Source organism: Haplochromis burtoni, unplaced genomic scaffold, assembly GCF_018398535.1.
Source record: "Haplochromis burtoni strain Fernald_Lab_line unplaced genomic scaffold, NCSU_Asbu1 Contig_80, whole genome shotgun sequence".
NCBI classification, from domain to species: Eukaryota; Metazoa; Chordata; class Actinopteri; order Cichliformes; family Cichlidae; genus Haplochromis; species Haplochromis burtoni.
Window position 1 is genome coordinate 356008 of NW_024582441.1, and position 18290 is coordinate 374297.

Genomic DNA, 18290 nt, shown 5'->3' on the forward strand with positions numbered 1-18290 from the left:
GGCCCCTCCAGCATCACCATGATGGGACTAATATCCCTGTGGAGATCTGAGTTATAACAAGTTGACCTTCACATTAAAATCTCATCAACTTCCCATCTCCCTGTCTACTTCCCTCCCTTCTCTATCTGCCCTTCATCTCTGTTCCCCTCTGTTTGTCTTTTCTGTCAGTTCTGCACTGTAAATGCTTTACTGCATCGTTGTACATCATTCTTCAATAATCACCTGTCCAAATTTATTGTGTTGCTTGTATCTCTTTGAAATACTCCTGTTGCTGGCTGTTGATATGTGTAGCTTGTCTTCTCCCGGCCTCTACATCAGTATTATGATCTGATTTACACTTATACAGTATTTTCTATGCTAATGGTGTTCAGGCAGTGGACATGTAGGAGTATAATTTTGAGTGGACTATATCATATAAAAGCATATTTTAATGAAAAAAAACCTTCTTGATCTTTGTGTTGATTTATTTCTTTATTTTAAAAAAAGCCATTGTTCATACTTGCTTACGTTAAAGTGACTTTAATCTGAATATACCTGAGGTAGATATGTTTGTAATGACAGATAAACCTTCTTAATAGTCTGGGATATGTTTCTAATCTGCAGTGCAGACCTGAAGAGTGTCAAACAGAAAATAAAGCACGTAATGACACTTTTCCTCATCAGCCTGTTTCTTTTACATCTAAAGCTGATTCTTAACTTCCATCACAATCTTTTCTCTAGCACTGACAGCATCAGCCTTGGTGTAACTGAACCACCAGCGCTCAGTGGTTGGAGTTGTATGTGCAGTCCATCATTCACTGTCACTCTGACACGATATCATCCCCCTCCTTCGCCACTGCCTCCTCTGCTTCTATCTCTATCCTTCGTCGCTCCTATCGCGCCTCAGTCTCTTATTCTCGCCCCCCTTAATCTCTCACTCTCGTTCTCGCTCGTGCCCTGAGGTCAGAGTGTGCTGTAGACTATTGATATCGTTGCTAAAAATATATGAATCCTCCACCAGCCAGCTAAAAATAGAGTAAGGGACACAGACCACAGGAGACAAAGAAGGAGGGGACAGGAGGAGAACGTGAAGGAGAGGTTACTACACGTTTTTCTGATATTCATCAGTACTGTGGGGTTGAATGAAAGTCCTTATTCAGTCGTTAGTTATCTACTGTGCGATACTGAGGGTAGGTAATCTATCGTTTGTGTTTATTTTCAAAACTCCACACAGCAAATGTGTGAAATTTGGAGTTTTTCACCCTTTCCATCCCTAAAGATACTCACTAATGAGTCCTCAACTTTTTTCGTTCAGCTTCTCTTGGCTGGAAAACGTTATATTTATTATATAGTTATATATAATATTGTATATTACTGTTCATCATGTGAGAAAATTATTGCAAAGTTTACCACATGGACGTTATTTATTCCCTTAAAATCATTTTAAAAGATGTGACATCAAGTAATTTATAGAAACTGTATGCTCATGGCAGCTTCTGTGAAGGTTGCTGGGACAGTTTCAAAGAGTTTTAAAGAGTGAGTACAAAAGCAAGTATTAAAAAAAAGCCTATATTATTTTCTTTAAATGTGACAACACATCCAGAAAAATTGATGTTAAAAAGGATGAGTGAGTATTACTATACAACAGTTTATACAGTGAAGTGCGATATGACATCACTCCACTCCACCTCTCTCTCTCACACACACATACTCACATATACTTTCTCTCTTTCTCTCTCACTCTCTCTCCCTTCGACACTTTTACCCCCCCTGCTCCCGCTACAGTATGTCTCTTTGGTAACCAAAGTAGCTTCCTGAACCGATCCACCGCAGTGCCTGGGACAGACGGAGTGAAAGAGAGAGTGAGGAATTTTAGAGGATGGGTAAGGGGGCTTAAGGGAAAACACACAGAGGAGAGAAGAAGACAGGGAGAGAGAGAGAGAGTAAGAAGGAAAGGGGAAAAAGGAGAGAAGAGAGTGAGAGGAGAGACAAAACCCCAGCAAGCCTCCCTGGTGTGAGGTTTCTTGGCTTACTGACGTGTGCGCACGACTCTCGTGGCACGGTGAGTATTTCCCCCTCTCATTGAATACCTGCATTTATGCGTCTTTTCGTAGGAATTATAATCATGACTCCCCGTTTTGTTTCGTCTTTTTAACCCGACTTAAAATGTACGTGCCTGTGTGACAGCTGTGAAAAAGAGCTGAATTCATAAGTCGTGTTAGCGTAAAGATAGCCGCTCGTGCTCCGGTGAGAGCGCACGCGAGGTGGTGGTGGGGGGCAAAAAATGTTCTTACCTGACAGCTAAGTCGTTGAGCAGCTCTATTTATTTTACCCATTCCAGTTTTTCAACGTTAGTCGCTCACATGTTCCCTGCTCTGTGTTTATCATCTCAAAACTCCGCGTGTGAGTGCGTGTGACAGCTGCGGGGGTGGGGGGCTAAACAAACTCGTATAGATGCTCGTGTGACTGCCTCACTCAGTACTAGGGTGTTCTTTTGCGGGTACGTGAGAGTATAGTGGCAGTGTTTATCTATCCGCTTTGCACCGTGAAAAAAAGAGAAAGAAATGATGCGAGTGGATTGTCAGAGTGTGTCTGCGCAGAAACCACGAGCAAAACCTTCCACTGAGTCATGGTATCCACGTTTAGTTCCCGTGAAGTCTTTTATTTCCTAATGAGTGGTTTCATTGATTTCTCCAGGGCTGACAACCAGTGCACACCTTTTAATTCGGGGTACGCGCACTCCCGTCGTGCGCGTCCATGTCGAGTACTCCTTCCATTTTTTGGGCCAAGGTCTTTTCTCGTGTTAACCTATATCTTCTCGATACACTCCTTCTGTGCCTGTCGTTAAAAGATCTCTCCACACGTAGTTCGTCCCCATCTTCTCTTCTTTCTGCTGCTTTTGCTTTCGTTTTATTTAAGCTGGGTTGTTTCTTTCACATCCTCTCCTCTTTTCCATCACTGCCTCTTTCTTTCTTGGTGTCTCTTTCCTGAGAGGCTTACAGGTGATGTCAGTCTGCAGATTGTGACAGATTGGAGTGAATTAAACCTTTTGTCCCCCTTGTGGCTCCTATCTAGCCAATTCAATTGGCTCATTGCTTTCAGGATGAAGGAGCTGAGGGGCTGTGTCAGAGCACTAAAATGGGATTGTTATCACAAATCTAACAGGAAACTGATTTTTTTTCTCCTTTGCTCTTTTTTTCAAACTCAAACCCAATCTTAAGTCTGAGTGCTTATTTCTTCAAAAGCCACAGCAGCCCTTTAGAAGATTTCTGGCACAATAAATCAGTGCTTTTAATTTTTAATCCCAATCTCTTACGAGCCAGCAGGTCGTATTTTTGTTGTTGTTCTTGGATTTCAGTGTGTTTCTATGACTTTGTGCTCAAAAACAGGGTGCTGTCCGTGGTGCTGAACAAGTCTGAAAACAGGGTGCTGTCCGTGGTGCTGAACAAGCCTAGGAGAGCAACTCGGGCACATCAACTCGTTTGTGCAATTTTGCAACTCCACTTTGATTCACACTCGTTTCTGACCACTCTGGCATTTCCTCCAACAAGTTGGGAAGTGTGATTATTTCTTCGTGAGCCCACTCCTCTGTGCCCTCTGATCTTATCTTTATACCTCATCGGTCTATCCCTCCAATCATGCTGTGTCATTTCACGGAGTTGTTTTTGAGTTCACGGTGACCCTGCCTTGAACTCTTTAACTTAAACTTTTCAGCACCAGTCGACTGTTACTGTGGCAGCGGGAGCTGAAATTGGCCTGCCGTGTGATTTAGACCCCCCAGTTAAAGAAGGAAAGTTAAGACCAGGGCAGCAGGAAACTCATGTGCAGCTTAAGCCCATGCAAATCCTCAGTTGTTCCCTTGTGTGGCAGATGACAGTGCCAATTTGTATCCTGCCCTTTATGTATCTTGTAAGTTTTCCTTTTAATCTCAGTGGCTTTCCATCTTTCATGTGTTTGTCTGACTGGACTTTTTGTGGTTGTGGTTCCTCACTTCTGTCTGCCCCATTAGTAATGCAATCCTTACTTCATCTGCTTCTTTCATCCTTTCAGATGCCCAAACTTGTCATTTCTCAGACTATTTCTCTAATGTGTACCCTCTACCATCACCCAGTTCTGTTCTTACACATCATTATTGTGCCTAGCGCACAAAAGAAACTCTATTCATCCCTGCTGCTGCATAGAAACCGAGGGAACTTAGTGGTCACATCTCCCACAATGGGTGTCCAGATAAGACGAGACCAGGCTTAATCTTTAAGAGTTTGTTCCCCAGTAGACTACTTTTTCTTGTAACCAGACTTCTCAAAGACTCAAAGGTTTGTCATACAAAGAGAGAGCAGAATAATAAAGTGGTTCTCATGTTTTAGTCATTATTTGACATTAAAGTTTCTGTTGTCACAGCCGTCGGAGGTGCACGATAAATGGCCCACGCTGTTAAATTAATTTGCGACCCTGAGCGTTACTTTTTTAAGTCATTATTTTATGCAGATGTATTGTCGTATGTTTAATAGGTGTGAATAATTGATTTGCAGTTTCTGTGCAGCAAAAAGGGGGTCAGGATTTACAGGGGGTGATGCAAGAAACTGTGGAGATTTTTATTAATGACCGTGAAACAGTGTAGTGTGAGTTCAAATAAGAGCTCAGAGCAGCAGTGATATGCTGAGGAAAGGCTCAAGCGCACATTTTCCAAACCTTAAAGCAACGTGTTACATCAGCTGAAGAACATGGATGATTCCACTCCCGTCCTCTACTGAAAGAACAAGAGGTTGAAGCTTGAGTTGTTGTTTAAAGAAGTTCTTTTGCTTTCTTTCCAAGCTCCTTATATTGCCATGACCTGGATGACTGAGAACCTACCCAAATGAGTTGCTACATGTTTACCAAAATTAGATGGTGTAAGGGTGAAAAAGGGGCAGCACGGTGGCACGGTGGTTAGCACTGTTGCCGCACCGCAAGAAGGTCCTGAGTTCAATTCCACCATCAGGCCGGGGTCTTTCTGTGTGGAGTTTGTATGTTCTCCCGGTGTCTGCGTGGGTTCCCTCCGGGTACTCCGACTTCCTCCCACCGTCCAAAGACATGCAGCTTGTGGGGATAGGTTCATTGGATAATCCAAATTGCCACTAGGTGTGAATGGTTGTCTGTCCTTGTGTGTTGGCCCTGCGACAGACTGGCGACCTGTCAGGGTGTACCCCGCCTCTCGCCCTATGACAGCTGGGATTGGCTCCAGCACCCCCTGCGACCCTGAAAAGGATAAGCGGAAGCGAATGGATGGATGGATGGTAAGGGTGAAAAACCATCCCTGGTGTGGTGAAAATCAACTCTGGTCTCAAGCAAGCTAAGGGTTATATTTCTGTGTGGAGTTTGCATGTTCTCTCTGGCTTCCTTCCACAGTTCAAAAGCATGCAGTTAGTGGGGTTGGGTTAATTAGTGATTATAAATAGGTGGAATGGTTTTCTGTGACCTGTCCAGGGTGTACCCTGCCTCTCCCACAATGGCAGCCCCACGACACTGAATTGGATAAGCAGAAGAGGATGGATGGATGGATGGATTACTTATTCTACCTATAGCCCACAGTTTCGATGAACACAGCCCTGAAAAATGATGTTTCCTTAGTAAGCACTAGGACACTAAAGTAGTTTTTAGTGGCTTATGTCAGATTGCAGTGCTTATTTAATGCTTCTATTACACTGTCAGGTTTTATTTATTTCACCTTAATTGCTGCACACACTGCAAGAATGTGAAAACCACAAACTAAAAAAGTGTGCAGCTGCTGATAAATGCAAGTCATTCCAGACACATCTCCAGCATCTAAGTGATTTCAAATGTTGACAGTTGGACCTAATTAGGCGTCTAAAGCTAGAGAAACATATTTTTCTAAGGAGTGTTAAGAATGTTTAAAGATTATATGATCATACATAGGGAAATGTGTAAAGAAATGCAAACACCATGATTAATTAGTGGGGGTGTCTGCAGGTGATCACCACACACTATGCAGCTCAAAAAACCTGTGTTAATAAGGTAAGGGAAAAACCAGGGTGAAGACCGTCTGGCAGACACTCACGTCTGCTCATTAGGCTCATTAAGCTCGTTAGGCATGTTGTGCATCATAGTACCTGAAAGCTGTTCTCTCTTCTCTTCCTTCATCTGGATTTAAAGAGATTTTTAGCAGGAAAAGCAAAGGGGGGCAAGTATAAGATTTTGAAAAGTGAAAGGAACGTCAGCCTGATGTCCTCCACTTTTGCAAACACTGCAGTGAATACAAATCAAAGGAAAATATTCAAACAAGTCATCTTCATTATTGTAATAAACCTCACAATATAGCTATAACAAATTACAGTAAGCATCAGCCTTCTCTGTGTTTCGCATGCCTCCATTACTTATGAAGCTGATGACACTGAACAAGGTTCCAAATTAAGCAGAGGCTACACAGACACAGAAACTCTTGAATCTATACAGACAGCATGTTCAAGTCTTTCCCGGTCAACCAGAATTAAGTCACAGAAAGACCATGTGTGAGTCACGTAAGACCTCAACTCTCCTTCCTAATCTGTGTATCTGTTTTTCTGCTTTTTTTTTTTAGTCCTTTCATAATTTTATTTGTGAATTCATCATTCGTTTTGTTGGCTCCTCTCTAACCTTAAACAGGATTGGTTGCCAGTGAATGTGTCACTAACTCATCTTTAGCAATAACAAGGCAGGACAGGAGGATAGCCTGTAGCTCTTTTTCCCCATGTGAGCGTGTCACATGTCTGTCTCAGAGTTTCCCGTCTCTAATGACCTCCCCTTAGTGAGCCCTTCCATATCTACCTATATTTCTGTCTGCAGTTTTGATGTGCCTCTCTCATCCTGCCTTCCAGATGAGTACGTGTAGCAGCCGTGCGTTAACCATCCTGTCCACAGTGTTCGGCGCCTGCGGACTGTTGCTGGTCGGGGTGGCTGTGTCCACGGACTATTGGCTCATAATGGTGGAGGGAATCATCCTACAGCAGAACCAGAGCCAGGAGGTGAAGATGGCGCTCCATTCAGGCCTCTGGAGAGTTTGCTTTGTGGCTGGTAGGAAGATACAGCACATGTATATACATATATGCAAAGAATGACTGAATTCATATTTGATCATCACGCAGTGACAAACACACAGAAAGAGCAGCAGAGTGAGAGAGCAGAAATCAGAGAAAAGACAGCTAGCAACCTTCCGGCCTTTGGAATCATAGCTGTCACAAAACATGATCGTTACCTGTGAGCAGGACTGCAGAGACCCACATGCTCTTTTGATTTTAGTGTGTTTCTTCATGCACCACCGACTTTGATCCTTGACCAACCCCAACATTTTCCACCTTTTGTGGTTGCTCACAGGATCAGAAAATGGGAGATGTGTTGCGTCAGAGTATTTCACCGAGCCCGATATAGAGATCACCACTGAAAACACTGCGAACATCCTGAGTGAGTAAAACACAGCAGCGGCATTACACTTCATCTACTGTGTGAGAGCCTGCGGCGGTGTCCCCCTGCTGACTGTTTGAGGGTACTGATGTTTGAGTGCAGCAGTTCATCAGTGTTAAAATTCATCAGCAGGTTCTGTAAGTTGACAAGTTTGAGAAAAAGAAATCCAAAGATGTTGAATTTAGAAAAATTATTCATCCAGTGATTCAAAGGTTTTATTTTTTCATGGTAAAGACTTTGCATGAGGTATAATATGTTTTGTGTTAAACCCTTCAGATTGCAGTAGATTACCAATGAATTAGTAAATTCAGTGATTTAACTCCATAATCTATTAGATATTTCACTACAAATTTTATTTATATAGCACGTATTAAGTGTAGGACTGTGTTAATAAAAAGGTTTTGAGTCTGTTTTTGAATGTATGCACAGACAATGTATCCACACTAACTGAAAGCACCCTGTGTGGACTGAGATCTGACTCTGAAAACGTAAAACATTTGAGCCTGGTGACCTCAGTGGTCTGTCTGGGTTGTAGAGAGTGAGTGATTATATTTTTGTATATCTGCAATTGCTGTAATGCCATTTATTTATATATTGTTGTCAGAAGTCAGAAAGAAGAAAATTACAAGGAATTAGAGGGGGGGGAAATGACAAATTCCTGTTGTCTCCAAGTAGAAATGTTTGTGTTTTACAAGTTTTATAGGACTTTCCTCGTAGACGTGACCCCATTGTAAAAAAAAAAAAAAGTTTATTCGATTCATGCTCAATTCATCTAGGATGAGACATAAGTCTTATGAAACATGCAAGACATAAAAAAATAATGTAATTTAACTCTTTTAAGGCCAAGATTATCATCTCCTCTCTCCCCAGTTTAAGGTCACATCCTAAAACGTGCATTTAACACTGTGACCTCTCCTTCCTCCAGAGATGGTGCGTACGGCCACGCCCTTCCCGATGGTGTCGCTGCTCTTTGTCTTCACTGCCTTCGTCATCAGTAACATCGGACACATCCGACCTCAGCGTACCATCCTGGCCTTTGTGTCCGGCATCTTCTTCATCCTCTCAGGTGGGACCCATTACTCATGTCCTGCTGTTACTGCTCCCTCACTCTGTGATTGATTACAGCGTCCTGGTGTGTCCTGTGTCACACATGCAGACACTCCATCACAGCTCTATTTCTGGTCTGTGATGCAGGTGTGGGGAGTGTCAATAGAAAAGGTCAATGGATTTGCTTTGAATGTTCCCGCTGGGTTTTTCATTTGACTTTGTCTTGTATAAACTTTATTAACTTGTTAATTAGGAGTAGCTCTTTCTCTAGTGTTAAAAAAAATTGCAAAAAACCTTTGAATATTTCTTAAGCAGCTTAAGCAGGTTTTTCAGCAGCATTTTCTTCATTAGTGCAGCCGGTCTTGTTGAACAGCAGATGGCGTTAATGCTCCCGTTTCTGGTGCTCAGCCTGATCGTCAGTGGCCACATTGGAGCTTGTGTTCTCTGGCGGTTCTTTCTCCTAACACGCACTTTTGAGGAGGAAGCGTGACTGCAGAGCTCAGAGGAGTATCACGCAGAGTCTGATATGATGACTTCGACATGCCATTTCAGAGTATACGAGGTAATAAATGTTATGTAATGAAGGTTACATAATGTTTATAGCCTCTGCTCGAGTGTCACAGTGTTTTACTTTATGCCTTATTTTGATAATAGGGTGATAATAAGGTGCAAGTGTATCAAATTGTTTACATACTCTGCTGCACTAAGCCTCTCTGTGCCTTCCTCCTGCCTTCCCTACTACACACCCCTCTCAACCCTCCCTCCCCAGCCCCTCTCCTTCCTCCTATTCCTTTCCTCACCCCTTCATTCAAAGGATATTATTTCTGAGTCATTGTTGCTGCAGTGGTGTGTGCGGAAGGATGTTCCACTGGCATCTCTGATGCTGTAGTCTGGTAAATATTGTAGTTTGTATTGGCAGGCTGGGTGCAATGGCACCCTGTTCTGGTTAACATAACAGTATTCAGCGCAGGAAATAAAAAAACAGCATGGGGCCACAGATGTTTAATCTTGGTTAGAGGCTCTCCCGCTCTCTCTGTTACTCGCTTTCCCTCCCTCTCTTTTTCTGTTTATCTCTTCCCCCAACAAACACACCACAGATGAGCTGCACGCCTCCTTGCACCATTTACCTTCATGTTTGCTTCCCCTTTGTCTCACACTCAACACTTCTTCTTTTCCTGCCTCTGACTGTGCACGTGCCTGTGTGTTCCTTTGGATTTTCAGGCATTAACTCAGATAAAGATGCACTTCTGCTGCAGGATTGACAGCAGCACGGTTTCTGCATTTCCCACGCGTTTCAAATTTAAGTCAACAACGAAACCAGGCCATTCACGTAGAGGGCATAAGCACTTGACAGCCCTGTAGTGCACTTGAATGTTGCGGTGAAATATTCATATTCGCTGCTTACAGCATGATGCTGTCTTTGAATATTGATACTGTGATGTTGGCCATATGTTGCATCTCATAATTTTAACATAGCCAAAGTAAGGTGGAGGGCAGGTAAGTGTTCCTGGAAAAGAGAGGTTTAAATGTTGTATGGGATGCTTCTGGCTGATTCCAGATCATCCGTTCACGTTTGAAAGGCACTTCTGTTTCCAGTACAGTGAATATATTGAATTTTTCACTATAACATATTCAAGTTTTCTTCTTCTGCCTTAAGATAAATAGCAAGTAACTGTTAACTGTTTAATAAAGAGAAATATCCTTACATACACCTAATCAGAAACAGCAGTCATTATAAGAGAACCTTATAATACTTAAATTATAATTTTCCTCCCAGTAATTCATTTTCCCACCTTTCATACCCTGACATGCTGCCAGTCTGTCTTAGTGAATTAAGTTATTAATTAAGTTGTGCTAACATAATAAGACATTTTTATAATGAAGATTTATTATTATGTATTTATTTATTTGCCTGATGAGGATATGAATGACATACAGTATGCCAGCATGTTCATTCATCCACTCATATATTAAAAAGAATGTGGCTTTCCTTGTAATGTGTTGCAATCCTCACATCATAAAAACTAAAGGATTTGAAACTTTTTTACAGGATTATGTTTGAGGTGGTTAAAGGTGTGTTAAGCACTTGGTTAAAGAAACGCTGGTGTTATGGTTAAACCTGGAAAAACACAAAGGTGGTGTGACAGGTTACGTTGATATATCCTGATATATCCTTTTTAAATCAAATTGTCAAAAAAGTGCTTTTGAATCCTGAACCTAGTTACATGTTAACTGCATGTTAAAATCATTTGCCGCTGAAAGTAATCCACAGTGACAGTATGCTCTATTTTATTTCTTTTTATTTTATTTTTTGCAAAAAGAATCTTATTTTTTAAAAAGACTGTTTTCATTGTAAAAGGAAAAATGTTCAAAGGTCTTTGTGAATAACTGATATGAAATTTCTCGTCTGTCTCTCTGGTGTCTTTTCCATTTCTCTATCAGTGTAAGTATTTTGAAAGCTAATTAGCTGGCGTGGCCCCTCCCCATCTTTCTCTTTCACTCTGCACACATTGGTGTGGCTGTCTGGATCACTTTTGTATGTGACTTTCTTTCTTACGCTCAGTGTCATTGTTAATGTGCTGTGTGCAGGCCTCAGTCTGGTGGTGGGGCTGGTGCTCTACATCTCCAGTATTAATGACGAGGTGATGAACCGTCCCAGAGAGCCTGAGCAGTTCTTCAATTACCACTACGGCTGGTCCTTTGCCTTCGCTGCCTCTTCCTTCTTACTCAAAGAGGTCAGTCGAGGCTCTGTGTGTGCTAGTTAGAAAATTTGGGAAAGAGAGTGAGAGGCCCTTTTCAGACATGAAAACGTGAAGCTGCTTCATCTTTTTGTTAAAGCACAGCATTTTGTCATTCAGACATGGTTCGCTTATACAATATTTTCCTCACTGCTTCATTAAAATATTCCCACTGCATCAGGGGCATCTTCAGATTCCCATTCCTGTGTTAGGTTTCTGCCTCAGAGTATCAGAGTGTGCAAAAGCACTATATTGCCAAAAGTATTCACTCACCCATCCAAATCAATGAATTCAGGTGTTCTTTCCTTTGTACACCTGTGGCCACTTCCATGCCACCTTTACAAGTGCGAGCATGAAATTTCCTCGTGGCTAACGGTCAGCTGTTAGTGGTTTTATAACAAAGTGGAAGTGAGTGGGAATGACAGCATTTTAACTACGAAGTGATAAGCCACGTAAAATCACAAAGCAGGGTCAGCAGATGCTGATGCTTTTAGATTAGCTCGAGAACACTGCATAGAGGGCTTCATGGAATGGGTTTTTATGGACACCCAGCTGCATCCAAGCCTTACATCACCAACCACAAAGTAAAGCGTCACGTGCAGCGGTGTAAAGCACGCTGTCACTGGACTATAGAGCAGTGGAGATGTGTTCTCTGGAGTGACGAATCTTCTCTTCTCCATCTGGCAATCTGATGGACGAGTCTGGGTTTGGCAGTTGCCAGGAGACCAGTAGTTTTTGAGTATAGGGGATTATGGGGGATTCTAGTGTGGGGTTGTTGTTCAGGTCTGGGCTCAGCCCCTTATTTCCAGTGATAGGAAATCTTAATGCTTCAGCATACAAATACATTTTAGACAATTTCATGCTCCCAACATTGTGGGAACACTTTCGGAATGGTCCTGTTCCAACATGACTGAGCACCAGTGCATAAAGGAAGGTCCATAAAGACGTGGATTAGCCCTGACCTTAACCCGACAGAACATCTTTGGGATGAATTAGAAGGGAAACTTGAGCGAGGCCTTCTCATCCAACGTTAGTGTCTGATGTCACAAATGCCCTTCTGAAAGAATTGTCAAAACTTTCTGTAAACACACTCCTAAACCTTGTGGAAAGCATTCCCAGAAGAGAAGAAGCTGTTAGTGATTATTTCCAAACCTCGACCATTATCAGTTCTGTTGTTAGTAATATATTGTGTCTATATTACATATTGTGCTGGTGGTGCAGGGGTTAGGTCTGTCAGCCTCACAGCAGATGTTGGTTTGAATCTTGTGGTGGGCGGGGGACTCCCTGTGTGGAGTTTGCATGTCCTCCCTGTCTCTTCATTGGTTTCCTCATGCTACTACAGTTCTAAGATTCTGGATAAAGCAGATAAAGTGCTTAAGTTGCATTGATTAAAGCATTTTATGAACATGTGTTTAAAAGTGATTTGTACTCTAATGCACTGTAGAAATTTGGGTGGCTGTAGCTCAGGTGGTGAAGCAGGTTACCTAGTAATTGGAAGGTTGGCGGTTTAATTCCAATCTGCATGCCAACTATCGTTGGGCCAAATGCATCCATCAGAGTGTGAATGTTAGATAGAAAAATATTAAGAGCATTGAAAAAAGTGTATCAGAACACAACAGACTCGAAGATCACTTCTAACCAAATTTTCAACACAATCCTTATTTTTGAAAGACATTTATGTTTTCCCATAGTCTCTATGACTCCTTCTTGGTTCTTATTGTGCCATTCCTCTTAAAAATATATATATCCTAGAAACACACCTACACTAATCAATTAAGTTTGCTTCACATCTGTCGAAAAACATTGCCAGTATTGACTGTTGTGAAGTATAACACTTTTGAACACAACAATTTAAAGTGTCCTATCAACACTTTGTTGTTGTTTCCACTAGTGTAACTAAGAGCAGGATCTCTGCAGCTGAGAGAAAGCTGCGATACACCGCTGGCACACAGGCTTCAAGAGAAAGACTTTTCTTGTCTCTTGTGGATTTAGAATAGCAAAAATGCATCATGCCAAATGTCCCCATGTTAGGAGTTTAACAGCTCACAAAGTAACAGAAGACACACGTGAAGTTGTAATATTGTGCCTGCTTTCCTGTAATGTGACTGGAGGTAGTTCAAACTTGTGCTGCTTAAAAATTGACAAGCCAGCATTAAGAAAAAGTGACCATGAAGCTGATGCTGTAATATATGAGAGATGTCTGACAGGGGCTATAGTGTGTGCTTGAGTGTCTGATTGCACACGTGCAACACAGTTTGTATGGTGCAGGTACTCCCTGCTGAGTGTGATGATCTGTATTCTGAAGGTAATGTGAGGTATCAGTGGTTATGATGCAGAACAGCAGGGTTTCCGTACAGCTGTGCTCATGTGTGAATTCGTGCATGGTGCAGTTTCACGTGAGTCCTCATCTTCACATATCCCTTCCTTCTCTCCTTCCTCCTCCCCGTCCTGCAGCTTCCTCTCTCCTGTCATCAGTGGCCCTGCTCTTAATGTGCTGCAGTGGCTGATTCAGTGTAAACTAACTGTCTCCTCTGATTTTTCCCTCGTCTTTTCTTTTCTCCGGACTCCTTGTTGGCTATTGTTTTACCTTTAAATTTATTTTATACATTCTTCTTCATGTCTCCTTTTATTAGTCATTTATAATCACATCCCACACACCTACTCGTTACTGTTTCTTTGAAATGTTGTCTCTGAACAAAATACGCACTGTCACATATAATCTAATCTCGCTCATCTCTTTAGGGGGCCGGTGTGATGTCAGTCTATCTGTTCATGAAACGTTATGCAGAAGAAGAGATGTACCGCCCCCACCCTGCGCTCTACCGCCCCCGCTTGTCTGAGAGCAGCGACTATAGCGGCCAGTTCCTCCAACCAGACTCCTCCTGGCCCCCACCAAAACGTGGACGCAGCACCTCTGAGGCCTCCAGCGACATCTCCATCCAGCTTAACCAGACTCCGCCAGCCCCATCAAAAAGCAACCTCCAAGCGGTTGGTCCGGGCAGCCCACCTTCTGGCTCTTCTTCCGCAGGAAGCTACCAGATGCCCCCACAGCCTACCGGTTATCCCTCCACACACACCCTGCCCAGGTCTCACTCCTCACATCCCCAGGGCCAGGCTCTTCCAATGGCCATGCCTCCATCACCCGTACCTCCCCCTCATTACCACACACACGTGCACATGAGCGCTTCCCCCTGTTAGGAATAAGGAGCTTCAGGAAGGAAAGTAGACTCTTCATAATCATGTACATTTATATGTGATGACAGTAAATGTTGAGCTTGAATTGCAGATCATGTCAGAGGAAGTGGAAGGAGACCAAATATATTTTCAAATTTTAGTTTTGGAGCAAATATGAACTGAGATCAAAGGCAGTTTTGGAGATTGAACGGGAAGCTTTAACAAAAACTGTGGACTGAGAGAAACAAATAGGACAAAACATGGAAGAAGGGAGAAATAAATGGGAGGAAAAAGTGATTCCTAGAAAGACATAGAAGGTTAAGCTGAGTTACAGAGGAGATACCAGCGAGGGAGAGTGAGGCAGACAGAGCGTGGGGCTGCGGTATAATACGGAGATACTGCAGTGCTGCAGGAAATTTGTATGCACTTGGAAATGTACAATGCAAAACACTCTTCACAAAGAGAGAATGCACATAGCTTTTTTTTTAACATACATATACTATGCCGATACATGAACTATGTACATGTTTACCAAATGGCAAATGCAGTTAAATATTCTATTGTCTTCTCTGAATTTAGTAAATCATCAATTCAGTTTCACAACTCACACTGTCAAGTTAGAGTGATCAATATCATGAATTAAAAATAGTTTTAAAAAGAAGTTAAGTAATGCTGAATTGAGAAAACTGTGTATGAATATCGTGTGAAAATAAAAAAAAACACAGAAATTGATGATACAATGAAACATCGTCAGGAGAAATCAACTTACTGTTTTACATCTTTGTATAAGATACAAATTTCTAACTTGCTGTATATAATTGCTCACGAGGGTGTCTGTAGTAAACTGTAAATGAAGCTTTGGCACAAATTACATCAATGAAAGGTCTGACTCATTCTGCTTTGGAGGAAGACTCTGCAACAGGCGCACCACAGTCAACAACACGCCCTCAGGATGCAGGCATGCTGGTTTGAAGGAGGAACCACCCAACAATGATACAGGCGGCTGATGCCCTCTACTGGCCACTGTCCTGCACTGACCCCGGTATCAGCCATGGGTCTGGTTCACTACTTTAATGCACTCTTCCTGCTTCCCTGACCTCCACTGTGTGTCTATGGCTGGTGCAGCACAGATGACAAAGTTACACTCATGTAAGGAATGTATGACGATGATGAGACGAGTGTTTGTGAACGATACAAATCAGGAGTGACACATAACTTTAAAGAATGATTAGAAAGATTTTAAAAGCTTTGTAGCTGTAAATGTCTATCTGGAAAAAGTCACAACTAAGTATTAATTGCATTTTTACTTGCTGCTTAACGAACAGCGGCACACACCATTAAAGGCAACATTTAATTTAACATTTTATTATTGCAGCTTGTTTGGCAGGCATTTGTGACAGCATTAGTACAAAGTTTTTAGAATATCTGAAATAATGTGAAAAACTAAAAAATATAACGTTGATCTCTTTCTGTGTGTTGATGAGTCTCTGAGTGATCCCTGTGTCTATGAAATGCCGACAAATGACGATTAAAAATTTGTTATAATTTTTCATTGCAGTTCCAGAGTTTTCAACATATTCAGCTTGCTCTCAGGCAGGGAACATAAAATCCTCACATAATGATGCAGATTTTTTTTCAGTAATAATTAACATGATTTATAGATTTTAATAGTTGCAGATTAATTTTCTGTTAATAAACTACGGATAAACAGACATCAGCATCTCTCTCTGGGATGGATTCACTGTACCAGCAGACATAGGAGGCTCTTCTGTAGGATGTTTGTAGCCACACATGATTATTTTGTGGTGGTTTTGAAATGTAGTGAGGTGCTTTCTCAGACGGTCTAGAACAGGGGTGTCCAAAATAAGGCCCGGGGGCCAGAATCTTCCCAGAAAAGAGTCCAGTTGTGAAGAAGGATACACATTTTGGATTTTTAACTGTGCTTTCATAAGTTTTACAACTTTTCCTAATAGATAAACATTTAAGTGACAGAAACGTTTACACTTTTCCACTTACTAAAGAAATGTCTGTTTTGTTTTTTGTTTTTTACATTGGATCCACAGTAAAAACAACAACAACAACAACAACAACTGTTTTATAATTACAGGACAGTGGGAAATGAGCTACTAGAACTTTTTCAGTAATTTTACACATTTATTTCTGACAATTTTAGCACAAAGAGTCATGCTGACCGATTTCTTTCATTTACTGCAGCATCATTTCTTTATCACGTAGAAGAATTGAGACACGTTGTTGAAAGTGCACTTCTTTTTCTTATATCAAGATAGCGATTAAAGGCATAGTTAAACTTCTTCACACTGACATAAAGGGGTGTTTCACTGGTCCGGCCCATGATGTACAATGAGTTTGACATCCCTGCTCTAGAAGTTGAACGCTTGTTAAATGATGCAGTATCACAAAACCCAGAGCAAGGCAAGAAGAACCTGCACATCAGAAACATAATTCTTTCCTCTATAATAGACGCATTTGCTGTTTGTTTTAAGGTGCATCTCTCACAGCGAGACATCCCTATAATAATAGTGTATATGGGCTCATTATAAAGATCACTGTGATGCTGGAGAGAGGGAAACACACTGATGTCCTTCACTGCATGAGTGGGATGAAAATTATAGCTCACAGCTCACAAGTATAAAGTGAGATCATTGTGATGTCATGTTTCACCTACATGCAGGGTTATACACTCCCCTGCTTTTTCTTTAAGCACTTGCACACATTGGAATTGAGATGACACCCAGTGTACCTCCAGCTGTCTTTGTTGATTGTGCTGTTGCAGTTAAGGGGTCAAGTGCCTTGCTCAGGCACACCTCAACAGTAGCTGTTGAAGTTTTTTTCTCCAGTCAGTTAAAGTGTGCTTCACTAAATGACTTTGGAGCAGCTGAAAATAACTTTCCCTTTTAATTCTCAGAAGTATTTAATAATACTTTTATAACTCCTAAAGTCCTTTCATCTCTGCAACTCTTTGTTTTTCCATCTCTATCCCTAGCCTCATGATTCGTTTGCCTCATGATTATATAAAAGAGTGTAGCTGTGCTTGCTTCTGCGGAACAGCCTGATCTTCTTCCACATTACCAGCTTTCTAAAATAAAAAATGGGCAAAAGAATCCTTTTTTTAGTGTTTCAAAGACACTAATGCTGTCTAATCTGGTGCTATATGATGCAGGAGAAAGTCACTGCTTTTAAAAAGTTGGTCTCTGACGCTCACTTTGCTCTGCTGCACATCACTTTTGTACAAAACTTTTAATGTGGGTTGATTGTGCTCTGTTTGCACCTCTGTTGTTAGATGTTCAAAATGTTGCCATTTCATTTTAATTATTTTATATATTATAGCACTACTACTACTACAATATTGTAGTCATGTGATTAGGCATTGTCCTGGCTTCTGGCTGCTCTCTTTGATTGAGGGAACCTGCAAGTGGATGGATGCTGTACTGCAATGAATCACTGGGTGTTAACTAGACTCCCTCCTCAGTCATAGCACGCCAGCACAGCCTGAGGGCAACAATTGATCAGAGTGTTGTATGGGTGTGTGTGTGTGTGTGTGTGTGTGTGTGTGTGTGTGTGTGTGTGTGTGTGTGTGTGTGGCTGCATTTGCTGGCATGTGTACTTGTGTTTATCACAGTGAGACTTGAAAATAAGGATAAGAATTAACAGTGAGAGATATAAAAATTTTTTTTTTACTTATTCCTGTCTCCAAAAGCAGGGATGTCTGTGCTGAACACTGTGTCTTTTAAAAGTGTGTCACAGTAAGACAGAAATGCCAGTTTTTGGTGAAGGTCACAAAGGAAGTACAAAAAAGGAGAGCGTCGTGTAGGTGAACTAATAATACTTACAGTGCAACAGCCTCGTTGTGGTTTATGACCAAGCTGTAACTCATATCAATCTTTAGAAAAAAAATTA

The 18290-nt window shown here is 41.6% G+C and overlaps 1 protein-coding gene across 1 annotated transcript; it reads left to right on the forward strand.

Moving 5' to 3' along the window:
- The first annotated feature begins 6 nt into the window (after positions 1-6).
- Positions 7-16309, forward strand: cacng7b (calcium channel, voltage-dependent, gamma subunit 7b). The gene is made up of 6 exons (XM_005925315.3): positions 7-2041; positions 6831-7026; positions 7327-7413; positions 8339-8479; positions 11050-11195; positions 13941-16309. Exons 2-6 carry the CDS (start codon positions 6831-6833, stop codon positions 14394-14396), a joined length of 1026 nt encoding a protein of 341 aa, XP_005925377.1. The 5' UTR covers positions 7-2041; the 3' UTR covers positions 14397-16309.
- The last annotated feature ends 1981 nt before the right edge of the window (positions 16310-18290 follow it).

Coding starts and splice junctions, on each gene's coding strand:
- cacng7b (XM_005925315.3), top strand. CDS start 6,831: ATGAGTACGTGTAGCAGCCGTGCGTTAACCATCCTGTCCACAGTGTTC. Junction 7,414..8,338: donor AAACACTGCGAACATCCTGA/GTGAGTAAAACA, acceptor TCCTTCCTCCAG/AGATGGTGCGTACGGCCACG. Junction 8,480..11,049: donor CATCTTCTTCATCCTCTCAG/GTGGGACCCATT, acceptor TGCTGTGTGCAG/GCCTCAGTCTGGTGGTGGGG.